This window comes from Sander vitreus, chromosome 15 (assembly GCF_031162955.1).
Source record: "Sander vitreus isolate 19-12246 chromosome 15, sanVit1, whole genome shotgun sequence".
Taxonomy (NCBI): Eukaryota; Metazoa; Chordata; class Actinopteri; order Perciformes; family Percidae; genus Sander; species Sander vitreus.
This window is the reverse complement of record NC_135869.1, coordinates 25422799-25435315: the sequence shown is the minus strand read 5'-3', so window position 1 is coordinate 25435315 and position 12517 is coordinate 25422799. Positions and strand designations below refer to the sequence as shown.

The 12517-nt window shown below is 39.7% G+C and overlaps 2 protein-coding genes across 4 annotated transcripts in view; one reads left to right on the top strand and one right to left on the bottom strand.

The window, feature by feature from the left end:
- LOC144530838 (galectin-1-like) overlaps nucleotides 1-2158 on the bottom strand; it is a 4757-nt gene extending 2599 nt beyond the window's left edge. Inside the window, exons 1-4 of one of the 3 annotated variants that reach the window (XM_078270607.1) lie at nucleotides 2114-2158; nucleotides 1071-1145; nucleotides 829-908; nucleotides 445-616 (exon numbers count right to left, since the gene is read on the bottom strand). In XM_078270607.1, coding sequence (XP_078126733.1) covers nucleotides 445-616; nucleotides 829-908; nucleotides 1071-1073 — 255 coding nt within the window. In that variant the 5' untranslated portion in view covers nucleotides 1074-1145; nucleotides 2114-2158. Of the gene's footprint in view, nucleotides 1-444; nucleotides 617-828; nucleotides 968-1070; nucleotides 1225-2113 lie in introns of those variants that run through there. The other 2 variants (XM_078270608.1, XM_078270609.1) reach the window with 2 other exon arrangements.
- On the top strand, nucleotides 1665-12517 carry pick1 (protein interacting with prkca 1). Its single transcript, XM_078270603.1, has 13 exons — nucleotides 1665-1834; nucleotides 2707-2772; nucleotides 3506-3617; nucleotides 3748-3876; nucleotides 5195-5261; nucleotides 5984-6073; nucleotides 6167-6220; nucleotides 6406-6468; nucleotides 6571-6704; nucleotides 8713-8805; nucleotides 8927-8977; nucleotides 9119-9263; nucleotides 10866-12517. The coding sequence occupies exons 2-13, from the start codon at nucleotides 2732-2734 to the stop codon at nucleotides 11126-11128; spliced, it is 1242 nt and encodes a 413-aa protein (XP_078126729.1). The 5' UTR covers nucleotides 1665-1834; nucleotides 2707-2731; the 3' UTR covers nucleotides 11129-12517.

Genomic DNA, 12517 nt, shown 5'->3' with positions numbered 1-12517 from the left:
TAGTGAGGACTCAGGCAGCAGCGTTTTGAATACGCTGCAGTTGTCTGATTGACTTTTTTACAGAGACCTGTCAAGACACTGTTGAAAATAAAAAGGCATCAATACGTTTGTCTAAGCCTTGTTGTCTAAGTCCTTTTAGTCTAGCTAGATTTTTGAGGTGGTATAGGCTGATTTTGTAATTCTGTTGATGTGGGTTTTGAGTCCAGAATTAAACCAAGATTCCTGAAAATGGTTTAAAGTCTTAAACATCAGGGCTTCAAGATGAGCACTGACATGTAATCATTCATTTTGGCACCAAATATAATCATAGTTTTACCCTTAAGATTAGACAGCAATCTAATTGTTTAGTAGAACATCTAAAAACCTCTCCAAATAAAACCCAAACTACCTGTATGACAATCCCAAATACACACATCTCCCCTTCCTTCAGTCAGATTCCCTCACCTTGACATCTGTGCCCCTCTGTAGGGGGTTGTGTATTTCACGTTTCTCATCGCCCCAACAACCGTCAGTCTTTGAGTTGCAAACGAGAACAGCTCCATCGTCGTCATCGTGGAAACGAGGGTTAAAGTGCAGTGCCAGGTCGTCTGCATCACTGCCGAGGTCGATCTGGAATCTGAGGGGATCAGAGATTATACATTGAGGTGTTTGCAGAGTTTAAAACGCAACACAGAATCAATATTCAACATATCACATCACCAGGCTACTAGCCTACTAAAAGTAAAAAGTCACTTTTTTTTCTGGAATGAATCTGTATAAATATCACCATATTATTTTATAAAGTAAAGAATCTAACTTAAAATAAATGTATGAGTTTGGTTCACTTACCTCTCAGCATCATGCATAATTTCCCCCTTCACTTTCAGCCGATCTCCAACTCTCAGATGTACATTCTTCATTTCAAGTTGCTGAGAAACACAGATGTGCAGTTTAGGGGTTTTGAACGAGTGAATTAGAAAATAAGAGATTATTGGTATTCACAAACGTGTTGATATTTTTAGTCAACAAATTACAGGAGCTAATCCATCATCTGTATATATATATGGAGTGAAATAAAATCATTAATTTACCATGCTTATTTTGGCTGCTGGTGTTGGTAAACAACAGTCCTGGAGCTAAAGGAAGACGTAGGAAGATCTTCTGCCCTGGAAGACAAAACGTCAGTGTGACTGTGAAATGTCACCTAATTTATAATGTGAACCACAAAAGATTCAGTGAAAGGACTTTTAACAGTTTACAATGTCGGCCATTAATCATCGTGACAATCAAGAAGCCTATTCAATGCTGAGGCACGGCTCTTTTTAATCATTACTGATCAACCCAGTTTGCATAATGAGATTAATTGCCTCTTCGATCACAGAACAGATTGTGAGTAACAGCTGCACTAATTACTTACCGGGAGTGGCAGTATGGTATCACTGACGCTAGTTTGAAATGTAAATGTTGCAGTTCCTGACTGTGACCACTGGAGGGCGGTGAAACCATATTTGAGTAAAACCGGTAAAACTTCATAATTTCCATATTCTTGTATGGCTTTACAGGTTTTATTTTCGTTGATAACAAATTGTACATCGATACAGATAGTCAGTATAAATATATGTTGTATTTCCACTAAATAATGTGGAGTTGGAGTTTCCAAAGGTGACCACTTTTCCCTAAAACAACTTCCGCTATGTTGCCGGAAGTGACAAAAGAAAGTAAACACGGGAGCTGTCAGTGGATTCAGAAATTAAGATTTAATTGCGAGTAAACGGAGCGATTCCAAAAAGATATTGTGCTTTTTATATACACTAAGAGACTTTTGTATGAGAAACTGGTGCAAAGTCTAATAAAGGTAAATTGTTTACGGCCTGTTAACGTTTCTGGACATGCGAAATTTGCTCTTCCACCTGCTAATAGCATACTGTCTATGGCTAATAGCCTACCGTTGCTAACGTTAGCAGCTAATAAGCCAGCGTTAGCAAGCACATTTCTTGCTGCTTGCTTCCGTGACTACACATATTACAGTCGTTGTTTTTAACCACATAGGTCGTTGTATTGAGTTTAACTGTTACACGCATTTAGAGAAATTTAACTGGCCAACATCGGGTAGTTAGCATGCATTGGAAGTTACCAGCTGTTTGTCCATCTGCTGCTGCAGCTTCTTCTTCTCACTGACTGCACAGGTGGCATTCTAAAACGCTTGGTTTAATGTACCTAAACAACGATCAGTGATCACCAAATTTCTCTCTCATATTGCTCCTCATAACCACTGAAAACTGTCAAAAAATTGAACCCAAAGTCCAATTATTATGGACGTTAGTAGGTACATTAAACCACGTTAAGCTTTTTCCTTACAATAGGCTCTAATGAAGTAGAACAGCTTAATGTCAGATAACGTCCATACTAATTGGACTTTGGGTTCGATTTTTGACAGTTTTCAGAAATTTGGTGATCATTGATCGTTGTTTTCCGACCTTAAGCCACAAGCGTTTTCACGTTAAGCGTTTTAAAATGTCCCCAATTCCATTTGATAGTTGCAGTATTTCCCACCAGAATGAGCTCACTTTAAATCACTTTTTATTTCATTCATTGCCGAGAGAACTGCTCAAAATTGTCAGAAAACGGTCTTGGTGTTACTTGTCTTCATCATATCAATCTTCAGGTACAGTCACACGATATGTAACGTACCGTTACTGAGTTTGGTCATAATCGCATGCTTTACAGGGATCAGGAGTGACACCGTCCTGCAATGTTCACAGACATGGACTATGAGTTAGAGGAGGATAAACTGTAAGTCACAATTATGTTTTTCCTTTTTATTGTCTGCATCATTCAATTTTGTTTCTGTGTGTGTGTGTGTGTGTGTGTGTGTGTGTGTGTGTGTGTGTGTGTGTGTGTAAAACAGTATGGCCAGCTTCAGTTTATTCATGGGACCGCATACTAGGGCTGGGCAATATATCGATATTATATCGATATTGTGATATGAGACTAGATATCGTCTTAGATTTTGAATATCGTAATATGGCAAGTGTTGTCTTTTCCTGGTTTTAAAGGCTGCATTACAGTAAAGTGATGTCATTTTCTGAACTTACCAGACTGTTGTAACTGTTCTATTATTTGCCTTTACCCACTTAGTCATTATATCCACATTACTGATGATTATTTATCAAAAATCTCATTGTGTAAATATTTTGTGAAAGCACCAATAGTCAACACTACAATATCGTTGCAGTATCAATATCAAGGTATTTGGTCAAAAATATCATGATATTTGATTTTCTCCATATCGCCCAGCTCTACCACATACACTGACAAATCAAACCATGAGATATGACTTAATGATTAAAACAATAGCTTATATCAGGGCTGGCTATATAAGGCTGATATAAGCTTTGCACTAATTATTCAACTGATTTATTTTCATGAGAACTTGAAGAGCTTTATACTATAATGCTGTAATAATAATAAAAAAAAAAGATTGAATTCTCAAAATCTCAAAGTATCATGTTTTTTTTCTCCACAGCGGTATACCAACAGTACCTGGTACTGTGTGTCTGAAGAAAGATGCTAATAACCTTATCGGGATCAGCATTGGTGGTGGGGCACAGTACTGTCCTTGTCTCTACATTGTTCAGGTATGTACAGAACAATTGATTATAACCATGTTTATGAATGTATTACAGAACATTTCTGTGAAGTAAAAAATGTAAGAACATACGTGTGTGTCATCCTTACCTTTTAAATGTGGTTTCTGTCGTCTCACAGGTCTTTGATAATACCCCGGCCGCTCAGGATGGGACACTGGCAGCAGGTGATGAGCTCACGGGCGTGAATGGGAAACCAGTGAAGGGAAAGACCAAAGTGGAGGTCGCCAAGATGATTCAAGCTGTACAGGTACACAAATACTGGGAATGGAATCTAAGGCTCAGCAATATATCAATGTTATATCGATATCGCGATATGAGACTAGCTATCGTCTTAGATTTTGGAGATCATAATATGGTAAATGTTGTCTTTTCCTGGTTTTAAAAGCTGCATTACAGTAAAGTGATGTCATTTTCTGAACTTACCAGACTGTTCTAGCTGTTCTATTATTTACCTTTACCCACTAAGTCATTAAATCATTTCTGGAGATTATTTATCAAAAAATCTCATTGTGTAAATAACATTTTGTTAAAGCACGAATACTCAACCATACAATATCATCGCAATATCGACATCTAGGGATTTGGTCAACAATATTGTGATATTTGATTTTCTCTATATATCACCCTTCCCTAATGGAATCACAGTCCAGAGTCATTACAATCCTGAACAACACAAGGATATGTTCAGATGGCTTATTATTTACCTTTTCTACAATTCTGTGAATACACAGTCTAGATTTTGACCAATTCCATGCGGTCTTCTCTGTTAGAGATTCAAGTATTGATGACTTAGATAGACAATTAAAACCAGCCACCTGCCAGATGCAGGTCATTTGGTTTTATGGCTGTTTTTGCCTCATCATATATTCAGAAAACCTCTCAGTATGTCATATTGGTCTCACAATTGAAAATTGAACAAACTAAACTCCACACCACCAGTGTCTTCTAATGCATTAAAAAGAGAAATCAAGCACATATGGCATTAATAGAAACAGGCAAAAGGAATAAAACATTACTCACATTTCTGTGTCCCGCAGAGGCTGCAGATTTATCAGTAAATAGTCAGACAGTTTACTATTTACGGATGCAAACCCACCGTAGGTCTGTGGAGAAGAGGGACTTTACCGGCTTGCCGAGCTGTGCTAAAGAGGTCGGGACAATAGCCTTTAGCTTTCGGCATAACGTCACCAGTGCACAGTGGCTGTGTTGTTTTTGGCATCCATTGTTCGCACCCAGAAAATTCCATGACTTCCTGTGTGATGGATTAAAGATGGGGTCCAACGTTGGATTTAAAGGATTAGATTGTGTTGCTGTTACCCATTCAGTGCTAATGAATGTGAATTTCACCCTCGACACAATGAAGCTGGAACTGTTTTCACATGATCAATTTTACCACATTTAAAAGTGTAACACATTGTATTTTTAATTGTTCAGTTTGGATTTTTATTGAAATTAAAGTAATGGAAGATATAGTTTGTTTTCTGGAGATGGTCTTCTTTTAAATATACACAGTTTATTTTTGTTGTTGAGTCATCTGTGTGTCTCTCTTGATTGTGTTTTCACAGGGAGACGCAGTAATCCACTACAACAAACTGCAGGCAGACCCCAAACAGGGGAAGTCTCTGGATATAGGTATCTCCTCCTCTAGAGACACACGCATACTCACTATTAGTCTTGATCATCGTTTGTTTATATTTCTACATGTGGATTATTTATTGTAATCTTATGCTATGCATATTTAGCCTGACAAGCCAGACCCACATCCAGATGTTGTGTCTGGGAACTCACCATTGGCAGGGCTCAATCCGAGGGGCGGGATAAACGGTTGTCTTTCAAATTCCCTCTGCACTCATAGCCAACCAGAGCAACGCTAGTTGATAAATTAAACTTTTGCCGTATCCGGTCGGCAAAACTCCGAACACATCTTCCTTTTGTAAGAATGACTTCAGTGCCGTTCTTTGTTCTTTTCTCAAAGAAAAGTCTTCCAGAGTCGCGGTTAAAGCCGATTCGAAAGACCGCTGTTAGCCAGCAGCGACAGCCATCTTCTTTGTTTTCAATTAGCAGGGAATTCATGCAGAACCGTCGCAACTCTGCTGTCATTATGTTAAGCCCCGCCCACTGACTCTATACACGATGTGATTGGCCTGACCAGAATTTGGTTTTTCCAGCTCACAAGCCAACGGAGAGTTGCTAGACGACCCTGGCTGCAAATTACATTTGCTGCCGCTAGGGTGCATCTAGATTTCTAGGCTAATGCATATTCCCCTTATCACTGTAACTGTGTGTGTGTGTGTGTGTGTGTGTGTGCGTGTGTGTGTGCACACATTTAACACGTGTGTGTGTGTTTGTTTCAGTGCTGAAGAAAGTCAAACACCGCCTTGTCGAGAACATGAGCTCAGGCACAGCAGATGCTCTTGGACTCAGTAGAGCTATTCTATGCAACGGTGAGATGATTATTATTAACATTGTGATTTTATTAGTGGATTTATAAAGGTAGATATGAAGCGTAACTCACGTGAATTCTTTTGACTTTCCAGATGGACTGGTCAAACGACTGGAAGAGCTGGAGAAAACAGCAGAGCTCTACAAAGGTAAATAATAGTCACATTACAAAACTGGCCTTCAGTAAACTAAAGTGTTGCCGTTGAGTGTGATAAATGAGGTCCCTGTTAATCTGATGTTTTCCTCAGATACACTGTGCTAAGGTGCTTTACCTTAAAGATGTACATGTTGCTGTTTGTTCGAACCAACGTCTCACTGTTGTGTTTGCTTGTAGGGCTGATGGAGCACACGAAGAGACTGCTCAGAGCTTTCTTTGAGCTTTCTCAAACTCACAGAGGTGAGTTACTGCGATCAAAATCAGGAATTATAAACAAAGTATTACTATGTATTGTGTAGTGTTTAACGTATCTGATTGGGATTTGAACATCTACCCCTCCAGCATTTGGAGATGTTTTTTCAGTCATCGGCGTACGAGAGCCCCAGGCTGCCGCCAGCGAGGCTTTTGTGAAGTTTGCTGATGCTCACCGAAACATTGAGAAATACGGTATTAAGCTGCTGAAGACCATCAAACCTGTGAGTACAGATTCAAGTTTGGCTTTGAAGTAGTGCTGGGCAATGTATCAATATTGTATCGATATCGTGATATGAGACTAGATATCGTCTTATATTTTGGATATCGTAATATCGTGATATGACATAAGTGTTGTCTTTTCCTGGTTTTAAAAGCTGCATTACAGTAAAGTGATGTCATTTTCTGAACTTACCAGACTGTTCTAGCTGTTCTATTATTTACATTTTCTGAACTTAGACATTATGTCCACATTACTGATGAATATCTATCTAAAATCTAAGTGTGAAGATATTTTGTTAGAGCACCAATTGTCAACCCTAGAATATCGCTGCAATATCGATATCGAGGTATTTGGTCAAGAATATCGTGATATCTGATTTTCTCCCTATCGCCCAGCCCTACTTTGAAGTATTTACTGCACTTGGGAACACTCAGGCCTCTTAAAACGAAAAATTAGCCTGGAAATCCAGACCCAAATCCGAAAGATTAAGAGTCTGGCAATGAGTAATGAAAATGGTCCAACTCGAGGGGCGGCACAAAGCATGCATGAAAATCTCACTGTACACAATTGGATAACACTACGACCAATCACAACAATACACAGGGTGACGTATCCAGAGCCCCATACGCTTAGCTACCAGAAGAGCTAACTGGTAGATTAAACTCTTAGCTACCAGAGGAGCTAACTGGTAGATTAAACTCTTAGCTACCAGAGGAGCTAACTGGTAGATTAAACGCTTAGCTACCAGAGGAGCTAACTGGTAGATTAAACGCTTAGCTACCAGAGGAGCTAACTGGTAGATTAAACTCTTAGCTACCAGCAGAGCTAACTGGTAGATTAAACTCTTGCCATATCCGGTCGGCAAAACAGCAAAAACGTCCTTCTTGCAAAGGAACGATTGGAGCGCCGTCTTCTGTTCCTCTTTTAGATAAAAAGCCAAGTCTAACTCGTTCATTGTAGCGGCCAAAGCCGTTTCAAACAACTGGTGTTCATCCGTAGCCATCTAGCAATGTTTACTAATGACTAGACCCCGACCGATATATCGGCAGGCCGATATTATCGGCCGATATTAGGCATTTTCCAAACTGTCGGTATCGGCATTTATAATGGCTGGTATATATATATTTTTTAAATAGTCATTCATCAGAATCATTTATAATGACAAATAAATGATTTTGATGAATGAATAATTAAAATATTAAATATAAAAACAGGAAACACCCTTCAACCATGTTGTGAGCGTTGGTGTTGCGTAGTCTGTCCACCAGAGGGCGCTCTACAACCTCCCTGTTGGCAACACTTCTTTTTTTTTGTTATTGTGTTTTTGTTCAAAGGACTTTAAGTTTCATATCTTAAGTTTTTATTTTCATACATTTTATTTATTAGAACTTTAAATATATTTTGATGTTTCTCTGTTCTGTTGTGACAATTCTGTTTTTAAACTGCATTGTCATATTATTTTTTTAGTGAGGACTCATAAATAACTACAAATAACTAATGTTAGGGAAATCATTTTCTTTTGTTACGCGTTTCTGGATTATTATTTTTTTTAATATATATCAGCCGATATATCGGAATATCGGATTTTTAAATCACTATTTGTATCAGTATCTGCCTTAAAAATCCTTTATCGATCGGGCTCTAGTAATGACTTCGATGTCGCAGCGCTGTCGTCATCTGTTTAGCTCGCCTCTGGCCCGCCTATATCAGATACACCGATGTGATTGGTGCAGCTCGGCTACAACGTCATAGTTAATGAGCATCATTACTGAATGCCAGAGTGATTTGCTGAACAAATTCTAATTGTGCTCTCACAAGAACTCTGGATTTCCAGGGTAAAGAAAAATGTTTTTTTTATAAAACATCATGAATATAAAGTAAAAAACACACTTGTTTTTGAAGATGTCTGGAGTTCTGTTTTCCGTCATGTGTGGATCTCATTACGTGACTGTATGGGCTGTCGGATTTTATATCAAACTATCAAATTAACCAATCCTATCTTGTCGCAGATGCTCCACGATCTGAACACGTACCTTCACAAGGCCATACCAGACACCAAGCTCACCATCCGCAAGTACCTGGATGTGAAGTTTGAATATCTGGTAAGACAGCAGCACTTTTGTTTTTGTGTGACGTGCAGCGCAGTGCCATCACTTATAATCTGTTCAACAAGTTCACCATCAGTCAACACAGAAACTGCATGAAATCCTGTGTGTCTTTCAGTCGTACTGCCTGAAGGTGAAGGAAATGGACGATGAAGAATACAGCAGTATTGTGAGTTCTCATTTCCATGATGTACACGAGATCTACAGGTTTCCAACTGAAAAATGGGCTGCTTTTTACTTCGGTCAGAGGATTCTTGCACTCATAATATTATCTGAAGCAGTGATTATGTGATGTGCTTTTTTGCTACAGGCCATGGGAGAGCCCCTGTACCGCGTCAGCACTGGTAACTATGAGTACCGGTTGGTGCTGCGGTGTCGGCAGGAGGCTCGCGCTCGCTTCGCCAAAATGAGGAAGGACGTTCTGGAGAAGATCGAGCTGCTGGATCAGAAACATGGTCTGTTGTTGTTGGGGTTATTTTCAGCTATTTTTTCCAGTTACTCACTCTCATCAGGTGTAAACTGACGCTGGTGATACTCTGTCATCACATCCGTCTGATCAGTTTCTGAACGTCCGTCACTCGCTGCCCACATGTTGTTTAATCAACCACACAGCCATGCCAGGATGTATGCACACACGTTGCTGTCTGATATTTAAAACAGGATGTGAGAGAATGAAGGGGCGAGACAGTATACATGCCACACTAAAGCTTAGATTGGGCCCAAAAAATCAAGCCCGACCCATGCACGTTGTGTCCGAGCCCGGCCCCGCCAGACACATTAACTGTAATTATGAGCCCGATCCCGATTTAAACCCGACCATTTTTTAATACGTGGGCCGTTATAACTGACGTTCTCAAATACAATTCCGAGTTGTTTAAACTTCAGAAATCTGTTTAGAATTATCTTAATGAATAATGCAACAAGGACGAAGCATGTAAACTGCGCTGTTTGTTTATTCAGAATGGAACGGATCGCAAATGGATCTGAATGAACATTAAAAAAAACACCTCAACCCTAGCTCCCTCAGCTGAATACTGTGGGTAACAGATCAAGGCAGCAACATAATCAAAGCCCTGGAACCATGTAGGAGATTTTCTGGTCTCCATCACCTAATTAATACTGTCCTTCGCCACGGTCTGCATGCCGACGCACTGGCCGACAACGCGCCGGGTATAGTAGAGACCATATCTGCTGCTAAAGGACTCGTGAGATATCTGAAACAATCCGGCCTGGATGCGCAATTATTGAAGACAGTGCTACAGATGGGGGAGACACGATTTAGCACAGTTTACCTCACACTCAAGTCAGTGCAGGACATATACCCAGAGCTACGGGAGAAGCTGGAATGGCAGAGCTTTCTCCCCACCCAATTAGGCTGATAAAGTAATGATTAAAAAAACACAAATGCTTGATCAAAGGCCCGGCCCGGCCCGGCCCGGCCCGGCCAGAGGATAGTGGCGGAAAATATCAGCCCGACCTGGCCCGCAGTTCAAGTTCTAAACTCTATGCCACACATGAAACACAAGCGAGAGAGAGAGAGGTTACCAAGTTGCATATTTATTGTTCATGTTATTGTCCACTGTTTAAATTGTAAATATTTCAAAACTATAATGTTTATTTTGACAGTGTTAGATTTACACTTTATACTTGTGATTATCAAGATAATATCATACAATAACCTAATTGTGGCATAGATTATCTTGGACATTGTGATGGGGATTCACTCTGCAAAAATGCCCAAACAAGCACTGCAAAAAATTCAGAGAAATGTAAATATATGGAGCAGAAAAACCAACAAGGCAATACAAAAATGAATTCTGCCTATGGAGAGCCATAGCATTCACATTCAGCAATTTGATCTCCTATAATCTGGCCCTCAGTACCAGACCAGAAAACCATGCAGTCACCTGTGACCCTCATCTGTTTCTCTTTTCTGTTCTCATTCTCTTCACACTTAATTATTATTATTTATTTTTTTAGTGTGCAACTTATCTTATCCATCACTGAGTTTAGTAACACAGAGACCCGACTCTTCCCCCTCCCCTCTTCACCTACAGTCCAGGACATCGTGTTCCAGCTGCAGCGCTTCGTCTCAGGCATGTCACATTACTATGACGAGTGCTACGCCGTCCTGAAGGAGGCAGATGTCTTCCCCATCGAAGTGGACCTCTCTCGCACCACGATCAACTACGGCAGCCAGTCACTCTCCTACGCTGGAGATGAGGAGGAGGAAGAGGAGAGCGGGGGCGGAGAGGAAGGAGGGAGCAGCACAGGGAGACAAGCAGAGAACGGCACTGAGAAACTGATCGATGACGAATGAGTGTGTGTGTGTGTGTGTGTGTGTGTGTGTGTGTGTGTGTGTTTTTGTGCAGATGAAGTCCACCCCTCTAACATAACTGTTCTTCACTTGCATTTAATGTCAATGCACTCCCCAAGTAGTGGATTATACTGTAGCAGTTGAAATGGATAACACTATCGCCATATAGGTGAATACTACTGAAAACTGCTGCTATAACGCTGTATGTGGTGATTTCTTCCCCAAAAACTCTCAAATCAACAGCTCTGTGATTATTTTACCACAGTAACTTTTGACTGTCAACATTTCCTTTAAAAGACTTCCTGCTTTTGATGGGTCTGCCACATGTAAGGTCATTGCTTAATGACTGTGAGAGAGACACAACTCACAGAAGGCAATTTAGTTTTATTCTGAATGCTGTGGAGGGGATTTTAACGTGCAGAGTAGGATTTATATGCCTATGAGGTGTGCCTTCTTAGCTCTCTATTGTGCGGAATGGGTCTGGGCCGCGTGTCAATGTGCATATTGTGGATTGTTAAAGTTATACCTTGATATTTACATTTTTATTTTGTTATTTTCTTTACTACAAACTTTTTGGACTTGGGATTTATTTAGCTAAAATTATATTTTGTGGTCAGTGTTAAGTGACATTTTGTCCACAGCTTAACAAACAAATGACACGACTGGATAAATATAGAAAATTGTGAAGGCGTTGTTGAAGATGACTGACACAGACATAATTCTGTTCCTACATACAGTTTGTTACATGCAGCTGTTACATTCCTTTGTCTTCTGCTTTTGTCTTGTTCTTAACACTTAAAAAAAATAGTTTCAATCATGGGAGAGCTTGCATTTGCCAGTGTCCAGCTGTGAAAAGCTTCACAACCAAAGTCTTTTTTTTTAAGTGAATCTGTTTCACCTACTCCTACCACATGCTTTAAGTTCAAGTTTACACACCTGCATTTCTTACTTTCCTTCAACAGCATTCTTGTTTCCATACCAGCAGTGCCCCAGACTCTGGTAGTGTTTCTTTTTAGGAGGAGGAGGGTAATGGACACACACAGCTTCAAATAGCTTTACCACTGTGTGGAAACGGATTGAAAATGCTATAAGTATGTACAAAGGGAGTGGGTGTAAAAACTCTGATGTTTTAACTTTTCCCTGTCATTCCCACCTTATTTATTTGTTTGACAAAGTATATTTAAAAGTTTTAATGAGACAAATTGATTCTATATTGAATATTATCCACTTTCTGTTGCTCTTTGTTTTCTGTCGAATTCGTTTTGCCTTCAGAGGGGATAAGATGATTTTGTGCATTTTCATGATTTAATGTTGGGAACACTTGGAGGCAGCATCGCACCAATAAGTGCATTATTAGTTCATGTGTGAAAATAAAAAAACATTTTGTTCGTG

Coding starts and splice junctions, on each gene's coding strand:
- pick1 (XM_078270603.1), top strand. CDS start 2,732: ATGTTCACAGACATGGACTATGAGTTAGAGGAGGATAAACT. Junction 5,262..5,983: donor GGGGAAGTCTCTGGATATAG/GTATCTCCTCCT, acceptor TGTTTGTTTCAG/TGCTGAAGAAAGTCAAACAC. Junction 6,221..6,405: donor AACAGCAGAGCTCTACAAAG/GTAAATAATAGT, acceptor GTTTGCTTGTAG/GGCTGATGGAGCACACGAAG.